This window comes from Suricata suricatta, chromosome 8 (assembly GCF_006229205.1).
Source record: "Suricata suricatta isolate VVHF042 chromosome 8, meerkat_22Aug2017_6uvM2_HiC, whole genome shotgun sequence".
Classification (NCBI taxonomy): Eukaryota; Metazoa; Chordata; class Mammalia; order Carnivora; family Herpestidae; genus Suricata; species Suricata suricatta.
Genome location: NC_043707.1, coordinates 128,227,238 through 128,243,059, shown reverse-complemented (window position 1 = coordinate 128,243,059; position 15,822 = coordinate 128,227,238). Strand labels below are relative to the sequence as shown.

Below are 15,822 nucleotides of genomic sequence, written 5' to 3'. Positions count from 1 at the left end.
CCTTACGGACTATTCGGATTTCTAGTTTGTTTTTCACTTAAAATAAAGTTAAAACAAGTTTCCTGGTGATGAAGAAACCAGAATCCAAAAAAAAAAATTGTTGAGTTTAAGATATTACTGTTCCAACTTCTAACTAGTTCTATGAAACAAGACAGACTTCCCGGTGTCGTTAGTGAGCCAGGGGCCAGGAAGAACTAAATAAAAAACACGGACTCTTCCCATGAAGACCTCTATCTCTTGGCTTGTGCCCTCCCCCGCAGCGGGACTGAACCAGGCCAAGAACGGGAGCCATGCTGGCCTAGGTAATCGCTAGTCATTACCTTTCTCTGAGGACTTGAAGGGTAGGTTCTGCCAGGGAAACTGCTCATGAGAAACAGCATGTTTTTTCTAGTCACACTGCTTCCAAGTCTGATCAACGAACTCAGGGTTCGTGCTGATTGAGCCCTGTCTCTTAAAACACTACCGGGACCCAAAGACTTTTTCCCAGACGGCCAATCTGGGAACATTTCTCAGAGGGCCAATCGGAACAACCTGTTTTGACAAACATGACCTAGAATGAGCAGAAAAGAACCGGAAACTCACCTTGCCCTTCTCGTGGCTGACGGCCAAATGCTGGCGGCGCCCGTGCGGGGAGGAGAGCACACACATAGCCACCCGCCGGAGCACGTGGGCGCTGATGAGCTGCCGAATAGTCTGGCCCTGGTCTCCACTGTAATTCATCCGAACGTTCTCAAAGGCCCCTTCCTGGGAGCCTAAGGTGGGAACCTGGCAAAGAAGAAAGCAGTAGTCAGGCAAAGAGATCAAATGGATTCATCCACTATTCATGTGACCGAGAAACTGCACAATGCAGTCACTCAAAAGTAAGATTCCAGGCTCTGAGCTACGGACAAAATTACTGCCAATCCATTACGAACAAACCAGTGAATGCTTTAGAAGGCTAAATTTAATTCATACAAAGTACCGGCTTCCAAAACTGTTAAAATGCCCCCCCGTTTTTTAAGTCAAAAGGTGGTAATAACAGATGAAATGTTTTTTATTGCTCTAACCTGGCAAAACTGAGTCAACAACTTTATGGATCACAAATACGAATCCAGTACTTTTCACCTTCATCTTTAATAGCTGAAAGTCTAAAAACCACTAGTGTAAAACTGACTCGTTGTCGATAAGACACCAGAATATATGCATATATATACTCATGTGATTTCCAAACGACTGTTTCTCCATCAAAAACAGTTCCCCTGTGAGATCTATTCCTAGCCGTCGTTCATTTGTACATTTCCCTTTCGAAAGCACACTTTACACTATTTTCCACTACTTTCCACTACTACTAAAGAGAACAAGCAGAACACACCAGAAATCCTATACTCAAGGCTGAGCAGTAGGTTTTAAAGTGGATAATGACTTACAATGTATAAGCCATTTTGTATAAAGAAATAAGGAGAGTTGCCTAAAGGGCTAGAGGCAGAAGATGACAGACACTGTCTTGGCAAGCCAGCAGAACCTTAAGGGAGAAACAGTTTCGTACTTTATTTCACAGTAGAATCTTCTAACTACTATAACTGCCCCCAGATGTTGCTCCTCGTACCTCAGGGGTTGATACGGTGCTATGAACTGAAAAGGGGACTTATCTGCAGGATTGGTCCAAATGACCTTTTGTGCCTTCCTTTAAGACACACTTCATGTGCCGATGTTCACGCTGGATGGCCAGGGACTGACAGTGCTAAGGGCCCTCCTCACGGCCCCCCACACACCGCGGCACCTCTGTAAGCGTGCTGCTCCCAACACACTCACCATCAGCTGGTCTGTCATCTCTACAACCTTGTCCACTGTGTGCAGCTCCCGGAGGGCCTGCTGAGCCCGGCTGCTGCTCCCCACCGCTGAAGCCTGCTGAAAGTTGGTCTGAATGGCATCCATGAGGAAACTGAGCATGTCTAACACGAGAGGAGCGAAGGAGAAATTGGCCTGAGAAAAATCCAAATACACAAGTGAAAAAAAAAAAAAGAAAAAGAAAAAGAATGGGTCATACTCATTATAATAATCTTGCCAGTGACCGCCTTCAGAACCTAGAATCCGATTTCCTCACCTCCAATTCGATTTCCAGCCCTCTCTCTCTCCAGGATATTGGATTTGTGTTACAAACTCTAGAGCAACCTTCCCAAACCAGGAGTCCTGTGTACACCCCGCCTAATGCTAGAAGGCGCCCATCACACCTGTGATTAGTTATCTCCTCTCTGGTACATCTAGAATCATTCTAGTTATGTGCCAACCCTGAGAAAACTAAGAAAATATGCACTTAAATCACTTTCTGTATTCTCTGCTTCAGATGAGGAACCCAGGCCAAGAAAGGTACTCTGGAGTATTACGCCACTAAAATCCCCCCTCCCCCTAACCCCCACAGCGCCCCTCAGTCCTTAGATCCTCCTTCCCCCCCCCCCCACTCCCCATGAGGCCGGGGCTGGTGACACAGCCTACTCACGCCCATCTGGATGAGTAACTCAGAGAAAGGAGAAAGCAACTCGCAGCGAACCGGCCCGGCGAGCTGCGCACTCTGCCCACTGCCCTGGGCACCGCCAGACCCGCACCTGGTTCTGCAGCTCCTCCCGGCAGCCCTCCACCGTGCGGCACAGGCTGCTCTTCTTGGGCTTCTCCTCGTCGGCAGCCTTCCCGTCGCTGATGGTGACTTTGGCCTTGTCAGCCGGGGAGGTGCTGGTGTGGCGCACCAGGCTCTCTGAAACCCTGGGCTCGCTCTGAAACGCGGACTCCTTCATGGTGGAGCTCATGCCACTGCTGGGAGTCCGCTTCACCAGCGCCTAGGGACAGAGGACGTCAGAGGCCCTGAGTTCAGCCACAAATACAGCTGAAACACTGCCGAAGACCGCGGAGGGAAATGTGGACACGGCGGAGAATTCGGCTAACCACTGAAATGCTAACCCAATGCCTGAATTCTCATCCTCACCTAACTTCTAATAGCTAATATCAGGCTAACAGGTGTCCACCTAAGGGGCCCTTAACCTGCTCACAGCAACAGGTCTTAATTACAAGATCTGAACCTGTGGCAGGTCTTAGGGGAAAACTGCAAGATCTTTAAGGACACAGCAAGGTCTAACATTCTAAGTGAAGTGCTTAGGCCATGACCCATGACAGAACTGGAACTTCTTCTAGACCTAGACCACCATGAAGGTGACATGGGAATGTCCCAGTGTGGCTTCGGCATTTCCGGGTCACTAACAAGTCACCCATCATAGCCCAGCGACTGTTCCAAACTCTCACCAAACAGCTGCCATCTTCCTTGGCCCCACAGTCACAGAAGAAGGACCCATACTTGGCGTAGGAGATCTCGTGATCCTTATGGCACACCTTGGCACACACTGTGCACACCCCCACCCCATCTACCATCTTGCAGGTGTGACAGTGGTACCTGCAAAGAACAAGCAGCAGCAAGTGAGCCCAGCAGACCCAGCAGCCAACGCCCCACAAATCCTCACCTTCTGAAAAAGAGAACCACTCTTACCAATGCTGGTTCATGAATTCTTTCTGAGTGATCGTGAAAGTACAGAGTTTGTTGCAAAGAGAATCTTCATCCTTAAAAGATAACAAACCTTTTTAATCAGAAATATACGCTTCCTTCCACAAAAGCCTCCACAGAAATAAGGCTATGGAGAATAAATGACCCATTCAGAAATGATCAGTAAAACTTGCTATAAATGTGCTACAATTCCGAGTGAGAGCTTATAGTTTTGTGGTTAGAGAAAAAAATAACAATAAATCTTATGTTTTCTGTCCAAGTGAGCTCACATGAGCCCCAAGAAGAACTCATCTCTAAGACTCCATTTAGGAGACAAAAGCTGAACAGCTGCAGGATAAGTGACTCTGGATGGAAGAAGGCATGTACTTATTAAATAGTCTTTTCCCCAAGAGATTAGATGCCTCCAGCCTGCTCTGCAGACTGGAACCTCAGTCTGGCACTAGTCGTGTAGGCTGGGAGAGAGCAGGCAGGAATGGGAGAGTTTTGAGGCTCACAGGGGCCATGTAAGAGGGCCAAAGGCTTACTGGCATGAGCTCTGTCAGTGCCTTGAACAGTTACCAGGATGGTTACCCGATACTTACAGAATCCTCAGCCTGGGAGTCCTCCTCTTCCACTGCCAACTCCTCCACCCAGTCTGAATCCACCTCAATGGCTCGCTCCTCCCCATCCACCGAGAGGTGACTTGGGCCTTGACCATTACTCTGGCTCAGGGCATTGGTGACATCAGCCAAGTAAGACATAATGTGGCATGTGCACTCCAGGACTATCACATGCTAGAAGAGAAGACCACCACGTCACAGAAACTTCAGTTCTCCATATTTGATTCTCAGACTCTTTCCAATAAAGCCCAGGATCAGAAAAATGGTATAAAAGCAGACCAAAAACTCCCATGTGCTTTAATTATCTATTTCTCTGAGCACCACTGTAGCCAGTCAGTACACTGTTCTGAATTTACAGGATTAATTCAGCCTTATGCACAAAGACAATCCTTTACAAAATACTATATAATGATGTAAAAGTGTCATCAGGAAAATAGAGAAAACTTGGGAGGCAAAAATCATTCAAGAAAAGACTAGACTGATACAGAGAACAGACTAGTGAGTTGCCAGAGTCAGGCGAGCCGTGGGTGGAGAATGGATGAATGAGGTTCCAAGGACATACACTTCCAATTATAAGATAAGTAAGTCATAGGGACATAAAGCACAGCGTGGTGACTCTAGCTCACAACACCGTTTTACATACTTGGGAGCTGCTGAGAGAGCAGGTCTTTAAATTCCTCACAAGGAAAACACATTCTGGAACTATGTGTGGAAACAGATGGGAACTAGCCTTATTGTGGGGATCACTCCACAACACACCCAAAGAGTGAATCCCTACGCTGTGCACCTGAAAGGAATACCTAAAGGCACAACTCACTTTAAATGAAGAAAGAAGAAACCGACTAGATTAAAAGTATGAACAGGCTCTCACTGGCTTTTTTCCTACCATCAGCATTTTTTTTTTAAACCATGAGTGAAAGACGTTTAAATTACTGGCTTTTAAATTAGAGCAGTAAGGGCGGAACAGCTTCAGAAATCAAGCAACAAGCTTCCCAGCAAACCGCATGCTTGTAGCTCACATGTGCCTAAGAACCCAGCAGCCTGGCACCAAGGCCAGCTGACAGGTCAGGGCTGAGAGGAGAAGTACTGAAATTACTGAAATTTAAATTATTTCACTACTGAGAAAGAAACAATGCCGTGCTGGGCCTCAGAGGCTGGTTACCCGCTCTCAGTGGCCTAGGGCAGGCCTGTGGTGGCGGCCCAACACCCGAACGGGGGACTTTTTCAGTCCAAAACCCTTCTCAGCAGTGCCCTGAACCTTCAAGCAAATTAAACTATTCTGGCAACTGGACTAGAGACGAGAAGGCAGTCGTGACCGCACAAAACACCTACTCAGAGCACATGGCAGCAGTTCCGCAGCACACAAATTATCTGAAAATAGCAAGAATTCACCAGGTTTAAAGAAGGATTCAGTTGGACATTGCTTACCATATTATTTCCTTCCTATCATTCCTCGCCACCCAGCAAAGGCCCAAGGGCACATAGTTCGCAATTACACATGCCCAGGGCTTTGTAAATTGTAGGCAGGCTGCCCAGGGACAGAAGACAGTAGGAAGGAGAGCCTTCTACATGACCACAGAGATAAGGATCATAAGGATCGTCACTCACCGACTGCCATCACTCTGCATTTTGCTTACCTTTCCATGCATCACATTGGCATTCAGTTTTTCAACCACATTCTTCTGTGATAGGTATTTCTTGCTGTCCCAAAGGGAAAAAAAAAAGGGGGTGGGGTGGGGAATACAAAATCATCTAAGGAACCAAAGAAAAGGAAGTAGCTTCATGAGTCCTGCATCAATTTACAGACACTGAGAAGCCAAAGCATTCTTAGAAAACACTGAGGTTTGGGCTGCTCCCGTCTTTTCACTGACACTTGATACGCTTTCCCTAAGACTTCTCCTAGGGATAATGAACAGGAAACCCTACTAAGAATATGACAAAGATTGAGTTTAAAGTGAACAGTTACAGAGGCGCCTGGGTGGCTCTGTTGGCTGAGCATCTGACTTCAACTCAGGTTATGATCTCAGTTTGTGGGTTCAAACCCCATGTCGGGCTCTGTGCTGATAGCTCAGAGCTTGGAGCCTGCTTCGGATTCTGTGTCTCCCTTTCTCTCTGCCCCTCCCCCACTTGTGCACATGAGCGTGTGCTCGCTCTCTCTCTCTCAAAAATAAAGATTAAAAAAAATGCTTAGGAGCTGATGGATTAAAAAAGAAAATGAACAGTTATAGGCTACTCCCTAGATCCCCAATAAAAAGGTAGAGACTCAAGTTTCTTCTATACTCACCCCAAGCTACAAAGAAAATAACTTTCAACTAATGATCTATCCCCACCCCTTTTCCCTAAGAGCAATGGGCTCCTCCAAATCCATCATCTTACCATCTACTCAGCCAGTCCACAGCAGCATTATGGAGCTGAAGATGGCCAGCACCTTGACCCGCACTGGCCAGGGTGGCCATCACGACCATGAGTTCAGGGAAACCAGTCCCATCACCATTGGCCAACATCTCTGTCGCCATGGGGATCAGGGTGCTCAGAAGCACAGCACATACACCTTCCCCAACTTGGCTGGCAGAAAAGAAATAACAGATTAGTTAAGCAAATGACAGGAATCTGACTGTACTTTTCAATTTATAAGAGTCATTGACAGACGCTGAAAATTAAACGTTAAATACATGACTCCCTCCCCCTTGCCACATATACGCACCCAGTTTTGGACTTTGGCTATCAGGGCACAAAACATTCGTCTATGTGACAACCGACAGGGCAAGTCACTGCAAAAGTTGTTCCACGGGAAAAATCAAGGAGCTCTACTGGATTCCTTAAGTCTAGTGAGGGGAGCTATGGAATCGTTCAAAACGCTAAGGACCAATGCCCGAAGGAAAGAAAGACGCAAATGCTCTCAACGTTCATCTGGGGCTCTTCGGGACGTGTGACCGCAATGCGTGTGTCCTACCTGTTCTCCCGCACGATGTACGTAGTCAGTAACTGCAGCAGCTGCCGGTTCTCCTGAATCACATCCAGCTGATCGGAATCCTTGGGGGGTGACATCGTCATGCGGGTGAGCCAGGCCTGGAGACGCGCAGGCTCCACGCAGGCCAGCTGTGCGAGGGAGCCGCAGAGGTGCAGAAGGCTCGGGTTCGGGTTCTTCTCGGCTACGGACAGACCGAGAGGCTCCGCTCAGTGACGGAAGGTGGGGAAAGGGTGGGGGAGGCACCGACTATAAGCCAGGAAAGGGGGAAGGAAAAGCCCCAAGCACGTTTTCAACTTCCTTCCACGCTTCCTCGGAAGGATTCTCTGCACTTGTTACTCGGTGGTTACACTCGGGCAGAAGATATGCACAGTATTAGCCGGACATCAAAGTTCCCATAAGAAGATTACCCAAAGCTGTCACTCACTCAGCTGGAAGAGTTTGGTGAAGAATCTCAGAACTCGGTTACAGAATTTAGCAGACAGGTTCTCATTGGCTGTTGCCATCATGATCTGCACCAGTTCCCCACTGGGAGGCAGAAGGGGGGAAAAATGGAAGAATCACATTAAGCCTCACATAAAAGGCATCCGCTTCTGTTTCTTCCCAATGTCGTCTCTCCCAGAGGAACCGGTCACTCGTCCGTGAACCACACTAGGTGTTCACAAAGTCAACCGTCTCATCGATAACCTGATGGAGTCAGCAATGAATGGACGTCGCCCCCACAGTGCAGACACTTGGGCAGGCCCTGGGTGCTCCCTGAGGAGAAACCCCTACGACTTTCAGAAGGCATTCAAAACCTGTTCCCCGAGGACAACGAAATACAGCTCACCTGTCAGAGAAAAACTCCTCCATAGCTTTACGGGCCTGGTTGCCTTCCAGCTGCTTTTCCAAATACTGGAGACATTCCTCCAAGATGGATTCATCCAGGCCACTGAGGAGCACAAAGAAAAGTCAACTACCAGAAATGAGGTCTGTTTCAATGGCTTCCTAATATTAATTTTTAAAAATCCAAAGTTGATGACTAAACCTTAAAGGCAGTATTCTGCTTGTTTTTCAAAACTTCTCAGCATAAAGGCTGGCTGTGCAGTAGGAGCTCGGAGCATGTTTAACAAGCTGAATTACAATAAAACAAAAAAGTTACTAAAACCTGAGAGAACGGGTGTACTCAATCTCTAAGAGTCCATAGAATCATTGCTGCTGTTTTACATTAAAGGAAGGAAGGAAGGGAGGAAGGGAGGAAATGAGGAGAGGAGGAGACGGAAGAAGGGAGGAGGGGGAAAAAAAAAGGAGCCCTTGATGAAACCCTGGACTGACCGACAAAAAGACCAGAAACCCCAGTATTTGGGCCCTGTATCTGTCCGGTGGGACAAACTGCAACTTATTCGGCTGTTCCTCAGGACTCGCCCCCATCCCTCTGACCTAAGCTACCAAAGTCAAACAGCGGCGAGAGACCACCTAATTCCACACCACCCATCTCAGAAAGAAGCATGGTCACAAAAATACTAGAAGTTTCACAAAGCTCCTGTGTGCAGTTTGTTACATCTACTACAGCACTCAATAAGCAGCCATCCAATTACTTCAAGTTTCCAAATATGAACCATGGAAGCCTTCCATTTACTCCACGCTGATTCCTAAGAATTAATCATTAAGAGGACTCCAAATAACCTTTCGTGCCCGTCCACAAGAACATAAAATGCACGTAAGCACAGGACTGCCGGTTAAAGAGTACAACAAGCCATGACATTAAGAAGCCAGCGCTGGTACATTTCCCTAGAAGCAGCAGGAGGTCACAGGAACCTGACGTCCGCCCCGCCGCCCCCCAGCCAGGCTCACCTGTTGGGATCTGCATGGTTGGCCAGAATATTGTAACAACCGGTGATCAGCTTCTCGTACACTCGAGCCAAGAACTCATCAGACTCTGCAGGGCCCAGGATACGCTCCAGGGAGTTACTACTGATCTCGGCGACGCTCTCAGTGCTGGACTCCAGGAGAAGGGGCAGCAGGGTCCGGATTACTTGTGGCGGGTTCATCTCGTCGGACCAACTTGAGCAAAGAAAATGGAACCATGTCAGTGGATATACTCCCCCAGAAAGCTGCAAAGGCGAGGACTGAGCAATTCAACCATTTATTGAGGGGTGACAGCTTTTACCCCAAGCTTTTTTCCCCTTGATAGTTACTTTTTACATAGATATAATCATACAACTTATTTTTTTCTTTTTCATTATATCAAAAACAAAAACCAATTCCGTGTAAAAAGCCCATTTATTAAAATGCTAAATCATTTAAGGTGTATTTTATATAATATTTAGAAAAGAAAACGAACTGCAACCTAAGTTAGAAACCCAGACAGCTCTTCTACAACTACCAGGAATCCAGATCACATTGAAGACGACATGATACGGGACTTCACCTGTGACCTCTGTACCAGAGGACCGAGCATGTCTCCCCTGGCCTGCCCCAGTCCCCACGACAGCAGAGTCTAACTCCCATGATCATGCTGGAGCCCCGTGATTTGAAATACATCACTGCCACCTTCAAATTCCAACCCAAAGCACCTCAAGGTTACATATGATTTAAAGCCTGCGTGGCCTCTTCCGCAAGAGGGGAGGAGGTACTCTGCTGCCTTTCACATCGCGTTCTAGGCGAATGCTCACACTCACGGACTCTGAAACAACTCTCTCGCTGCTACTGAAGCAGGCAGGAAGGGCGTTATCATACGGCTCTGGACCCCGTCTTCCTGTAGCTGCAGCAGAACCCAGGCTCAGCGAGCACTGAGGGCTCGGGGGTGGGTACTCACACAATGAGATCTCCGGTCAGCCGGACCAGGGAGAGCAGGGTGTGCTTCAGGGAAGCAGCCAGGGGCAGACTCTGGCCGCAGAGCGTCCCCAGGTGAGCAGCCTGCACAGCACTGATGTAACTCTCTGAAGGGATCGTGTCATTAGCAAAGGCATTGCGCTGAAAGGAAGCGAAACAGATGTGAATGGAAAGACCATCTCCTTTCTGGGATGAACTCTCATGCGGGAGAGAAAAACCAACTGATAAAAACTAAGACCCTCCCCACTGAGGTTTACTAGACAATGGCTCCGTATACACTGCTACTCATCCTGGGAAGCAAAGCGGAGTGGAGCACAGGAAGCAGTTAACAAATTGTAGTCAGTATGAAGTTAACTTAAAATTTAAAAAGTTAAAGTATCAGTACAAAGTTAAGATACCCAGTACTGGGTTTCAAATAATTAGAACACATTATACTTCACATTAAAACTACTGTCTCTCATAATTAACAAGGATGTCTATTTTGCAAAGCACCAGAGCCTCCACTAAAATATCTTCATGATCCTTCTGATGTAGCTCCGGGTGATGGAAACAGTGGTCACGATCACACAGCAGGGTAACTAGATTATAACACTTGGCTTTTCCCAAGAACTGTGACAATGGAATTATCTGTTAATAGAGACAATTTGAGTAGAGCATACACAAAGGTCAAGTAAACGGACAGAAGACTCTACAGTCTTCTAATAGCCTACAGAACCTAAAAGCTCCCCTATAAAATCATTACAAAAGGAGCAGGTTCCTGACATTTTTCCTAAAAAGAAAATGCAACAGTTCCTATTTTCTGAGAATTCAGGTGCCAGATACTGTCGGCACTTTAGACTTATCACAGCTCATCTTCGGTCCCAGTGTTAAGCAGATGAAGAAACTGAGATTCACTGTAATAACGTGGCTGCCCTGTAACCAGGTAACACAGACTTCTTAACAGAACGACCACCTGGGTGCCACTTGGGTAACTCAAGGCTTTGATTAACAATTCAAATATCGGTTATCCATAGCAAATACATTGCCGCATACCAAGACCTTGTGACAGCTAGTTTCAGCCTACGGAACAAGCACAGAACGTGGAACGGCTAGTGCCCCACATTTCTATGCCTGGAACACACACTCACCCAGGAGCCAATATTGGGAAACTCGTTGGTGTTGATGTTGTTCCAAGATTCACACACAGCCTGCACCCAGGATGGTAAATTCTGTACCAGTGTGGGACCTGGAGGCGGCAGGAAGGACGAGGACTCATCACAAGAGGGAAAGAATGACACGTAGTGTGTTAAAGCCAAGCCCAAATGCAGAAATAAACACCATTGCCCAAGCTGTCAAAATAATTACCGAGATCACTTAGATGGGCCTTTCAATAGCACTACGAGGTCCAAGAGCAAACTAACTGCTTAATAGCTAACAATGTCAATTATAAGGTTTTCACTTCCCATCACATTCAATTTCTAATCTTGCAAATAAAGACGACAACTGAAAACAAGATGTAAAGTGGGGGCATGTCGCTACAAGTCAGGCTAGGACCGCTCTTTAGCCTCTGCTGTGCCCTCTGTGGACAGGTAGCACTTGGATCTTTTTTCTTCTTAAAATAAATCTGAGGGCAGGGATTCCTAATCTGCATCAAGAACGGCGGTCCGTGAAGTAGCAGAACTTAACTTCTTCCAGTGAAGCAGACTGTCTGAACACTGAAAGGGTACTGAAAGCTCGCAATTCAAGGAAATACAAACAGCTATAAATTTAAAGGGTAACTACTGCCCCTCACTCCAGTCCTGCTCAAGTCCTTTTGCTTCCCCATCCTACATTCCTACCAGATCATTCCTAAAACAGGGAAGAGGTCTGCCCGGCACCAAAGGACAGCTTGCTAGTCTTCCTGATCTCTATAAATGACAGAGAACAGGGCACCTGGGCAGCTCAGCCCATTAAGTGTCCAACTCTTGGTTTCAGCTTAGATCAGGATCTCCAGGTTGTGAGTCCGAGCCCCGCGCTGGGCTCCATGCCAACAGTGCGGAGCCTGCCTGGGATACCCTCTCTCTGACTCTCCCCTGCTCATGCTGTCTCTCAAAATAAATAAACAGAAGACAAGAAAAGAGAAAAGAAAAGGAGAACAAAGATCTGTGCTAACAGCAACAGTTTAATGCTTCAGAACCAAATGATATTGGTTCGGATCCCAGCCTCCACATCCTTCTTACAAGACGTAGGATTTCAGACAAGTTAACTTCTAGGACTTAGTTTGCTAATGAGTAAAAGGGGACAGTAACACTTCATAGCGCTCCTGAGAGGACTGACACACACACACACACACACACCCATGTCTGATGCGCACAAAAGCTCCAGAAGTGGTAAAGGTCAGTAGGCTGGCAGAGAAGTGGCAGGACTGGTCCTACCAGTAGTTACAGCGTTTCCAAATCCACTTACCCAGAGTGTTGGCCTTGCACCTACTAGAGCCAATAGCCAAAACAGCAGCAAAGCCATGCAATTTCTCCTGGGAAGGTTTTTCAGTGGCTCCTTCTTCGTTAAAGTTCTGTAGCAAATAGGCTCTGAAGAAAAAATAGGAGGGACACATGAACACTGAAGTAACCTACTCCATCATAGTTAGGAGACAAAGTGAAATGCATGTATTTCAGTTTCCTAAGCTATTAAATGTAGTTGAGAGTTACTCCCATTTCTGATCTGCTAAGAAATCCAATGTCAACTGTTTCCCAAAAGAATATCCCCTCCTCTGAAGTGTTCCCAAAACACAATTCCAGGACAGACGAGCGTGGCAAGCATCGAACACTATCTAGCCACCTCGCCCTGGCCTTGGAAGACTGGCAACATATATGCTGAAGGCTCTGAGAAGTACCGCTGACCTTTATACGTGGATCTTTGTCAATAAATACAGTACAGTACCGTAAGTATATTCTGACTTCCTTACGGTTTTCCTAATAACATTATGTTTTCATTTTACAGATAGCTCATTTAATTATAAGAATACACGATACAATACATTTATGTACAAAATATGTGCTAATCAGTCTGTATGTTGCCAGTAAGGCCTCTGGTCAACAGTAGGCTATTAGCAGTTATGTTTTTGGGGAGTCAAAAGTTGTATGCAAATTTCTGACTGCATGGGGGGATTGGTGCCCCTAACCCATGCTGTTCAAGGGTCAATGATATTATACAATACTCTTGAAAGCTGTTCAATTATATTCACCCAGTACTTGCCAAACTTACTTGCCAGAAACATTGATTAACAGCTTAGTAGCCACAGTGTTGGCATTAATTAATGGGCCAGATTAGAACCCATGAGCTCTCAGAGGGCAGCGACGTGGTCACCTTTGCTCCTGCGATGCTGCTGGCACCTAGACCAGTACCCGGCACACGCAAGCACTCACATTTGCTATCACGCTTATGGCGCGTGTGCCTCCACCAACAGTCCCTGCTCTACTTACTACAAGACTTTCGCACTCAGACATTAAACTTTAGAGCAATCCAAGTTCCTTTCAGCACAAAAGTTCCACAGAACAGGAGCTCAACAGTGACGTCGTACGGACACTGGAAAGAGCACACGAGCATACAGGGGCCTGGTGAGCAGAGCCACAAGGGGTAACGACTCCTCAACTCTAGAGTGCTAACGTCCTGTAGGGCGACACGCCCAGCTTTGCCTATTCTCCAATGTAAGAAAAGCCCGAAATCTTGTCTTGTGAATAAACTCCCAATGTGTATACACTGAAAACGAATTCCACAATATTTAAACATCACGCAGAACAAGTCTACAGGGCATGCAATTTGCAGTGTTTATACATTTAGAAAGGACTGGATTTCAAAATACTCTCTAACTCATTAGGAAACTTTCCTCTAATTCCTAGCATAAAATTTAAAGAACATTTAAAGCTCATCTTAGTGAACAACAGAAATGACAGTTCTGGAAAAACTGTGTTATCTTTCAAGGTAAATGCTACAAAATATTTAAACATTTATAGAAATCAAACTTCTTGACTCTTCCTGAACTATTTGAAAATTCCCTCATCAATCACCCCTTTATATTACAGAAGAGTCTACCAAAAGAGGGGAAAAAAACTAAGCTGACAAAAATTAAAATAAAAATAAAAATAAAAAATATGTAAAATTCTGAGTCCTCTGGGATCTGCACAGTGAACAGCACCTAGAACCACAAAGTTCAGGAGCGCCTAAGTGGCTCAGTCGGTTAAGTGTCCAACTCTTAATTTTGGCTCAGGTCATGATCTCACAGTTTGTGAGTTTGAGCCCCACAGTGGGCTCTGTGCTGACAGTACAGAGCCTGCCTGGGATTCTCTCTCTCCTCTCTCTGCCCCTACAGCATTTGATTACTCTCTCAAAATAAATAAACTTAAAAAAAAACCCATTAAGACCAATTTGAAGCCTTTACAGGTCTCTAAGGAAAGTAAATAACCCAAGGATCTAAATTCCCCATCCTGACATCTGAGGGCAGGCAGCCCGTCCCACCTAGTGAACGACGCATAGGTGTCGATGAGTTGCAGCGTGGCTGGAAGCAGGTTCTTGGTGATCTCAGACGACTTATGAGGATCAGTCTCGGCGGCCATCTTAGAAAAATGCTCATCCAGAGAGACCTGGACCTTCGAGATGGCAGCATCAAGGGTGTAGACGGACTGCAGACTTGGAATTTCGTGGAGTTGCAAGACGGTAGTACAGTCGATGCTACAGAATGATGAGATCTTTAAAAATACCCAAGATATTAATGAGTTGTGGCAAAAGGCTGCAGCAGAAGCTAAATCCTGTCATTACGGACCCCAAACTAACCTACCTGTCGAGCAAAGTATTCCTCTACAATTTCAACGTCATACTTCACTGAACTGCACTTGGTGGAGGCCAGTTCTAAGAGAGAACTGGCATGTTCAGCCTTCATGCCCTGTTTGATGAGGTGGTCCTATGTGGACAGCAAGAACAAGCATTCAGGAGCTTGGTACAGAGGCTAAAGCTTCCATTACACTGAAATTAACAAGGTCCCACGAGGACAGGGCACGGTGGCTCTGGACAGCCTTTGGCAGCAAAGCCTGTATGACACTGCGGTACCTTTATCCAGCTGACGTAGGAGCTGATGCGGAGGCGGGAAGACCAGCGCAGGGTGTGTAAGATGTCACATTCACTCATGTCAGGAGAGTTCATGGCCAGCTGGTTCATGTAAGTCTTTGATGGCGGCAAAATCCCCAGGATCCTCCACAGTATCAGGAAGTAATACTGAAGGGCACAGGCCTCCTGGGAAAAGCACAAAGGGCAATCACAGCAGTAGCACTTGCTATTGCCTTGCGAGCTCCCTGACAGTGAAAACTGTTCCAAATACAGTATCTTTTTTTTAAGATTTATTTTTTTGAGAGAGACCGAGACAGAGACAGAGCTCCAGTGGAAGAGGGGCAGAAAGAGAGAGAGAAACAGATTCCGAAACAAGCTCCAGGCTCTGAGCGGTCAGTGCAGAGCCCAACACGGGGCTCCAACCCAGACCACAAGATCGTGACCTAAGCCAAAGCTGGATGCTCAACCCACTGAGCCACGCAGGCGCCCCCAAATCCATTGAGAGCAGACTGTGGAGTCCTGATTTTCCACTGGGATTTGGCTCTCAAGCCTGCTCCCCAGATCATTAATGAGAATACATCCAATAATAAAGCAGACATGTTAGAACCCCCACATAAATAATGTGCTGCACACCTGCACATCTCACAAGCCAGAATCACTGTTCCAAGACAACTTGAGCTACCCAAGAAGATACCAAGTAACCAAGAGAGCAGGGCATTCTGCCTGGCAGGCCCATAATCAGGTGCCCCTTTCTGTGGTCTTAACTGTTATTAGAACTTCTAGAGGCACAGAGACACATCCATGGGACCATAGGAAAAGAGGCAGTGGGAGACTTTCAATGTGACATATCAACTGCC

The 15,822-nt window shown here is 46.5% G+C and overlaps 1 protein-coding gene across 6 annotated transcripts in view; it reads right to left on the bottom strand.

Moving 5' to 3' along the window:
* UBR4 (ubiquitin protein ligase E3 component n-recognin 4) overlaps positions 1-15,822 on the bottom strand; it is a 124,175-nt gene that overhangs the window by 75,161 nt on the left and 33,192 nt on the right. For all 6 annotated transcript variants that reach the window (XM_029949740.1, XM_029949743.1, XM_029949741.1 and 3 more), the window contains exons 23-40: positions 14,969-15,151; positions 14,700-14,822; positions 14,381-14,610; positions 12,332-12,453; positions 11,035-11,132; positions 9,891-10,048; positions 8,927-9,136; positions 7,923-8,024; positions 7,521-7,621; positions 7,079-7,277; positions 6,502-6,690; positions 5,763-5,826; positions 4,108-4,299; positions 3,512-3,582; positions 3,271-3,418; positions 2,583-2,810; positions 1,792-1,962; positions 583-765 (exon numbers count right to left, since the gene is read on the bottom strand). In XM_029949740.1, coding sequence (XP_029805600.1) covers positions 583-765; positions 1,792-1,962; positions 2,583-2,810; positions 3,271-3,418; positions 3,512-3,582; positions 4,108-4,299; positions 5,763-5,826; positions 6,502-6,690; positions 7,079-7,277; positions 7,521-7,621; positions 7,923-8,024; positions 8,927-9,136; positions 9,891-10,048; positions 11,035-11,132; positions 12,332-12,453; positions 14,381-14,610; positions 14,700-14,822; positions 14,969-15,151 — 2,772 coding nt within the window. The remainder of the gene's footprint in view (positions 1-582; positions 766-1,791; positions 1,963-2,582; positions 2,811-3,270; positions 3,419-3,511; positions 3,583-4,107; positions 4,300-5,762; positions 5,827-6,501; positions 6,691-7,078; positions 7,278-7,520; positions 7,622-7,922; positions 8,025-8,926; positions 9,137-9,890; positions 10,049-11,034; positions 11,133-12,331; positions 12,454-14,380; positions 14,611-14,699; positions 14,823-14,968; positions 15,152-15,822) is intronic.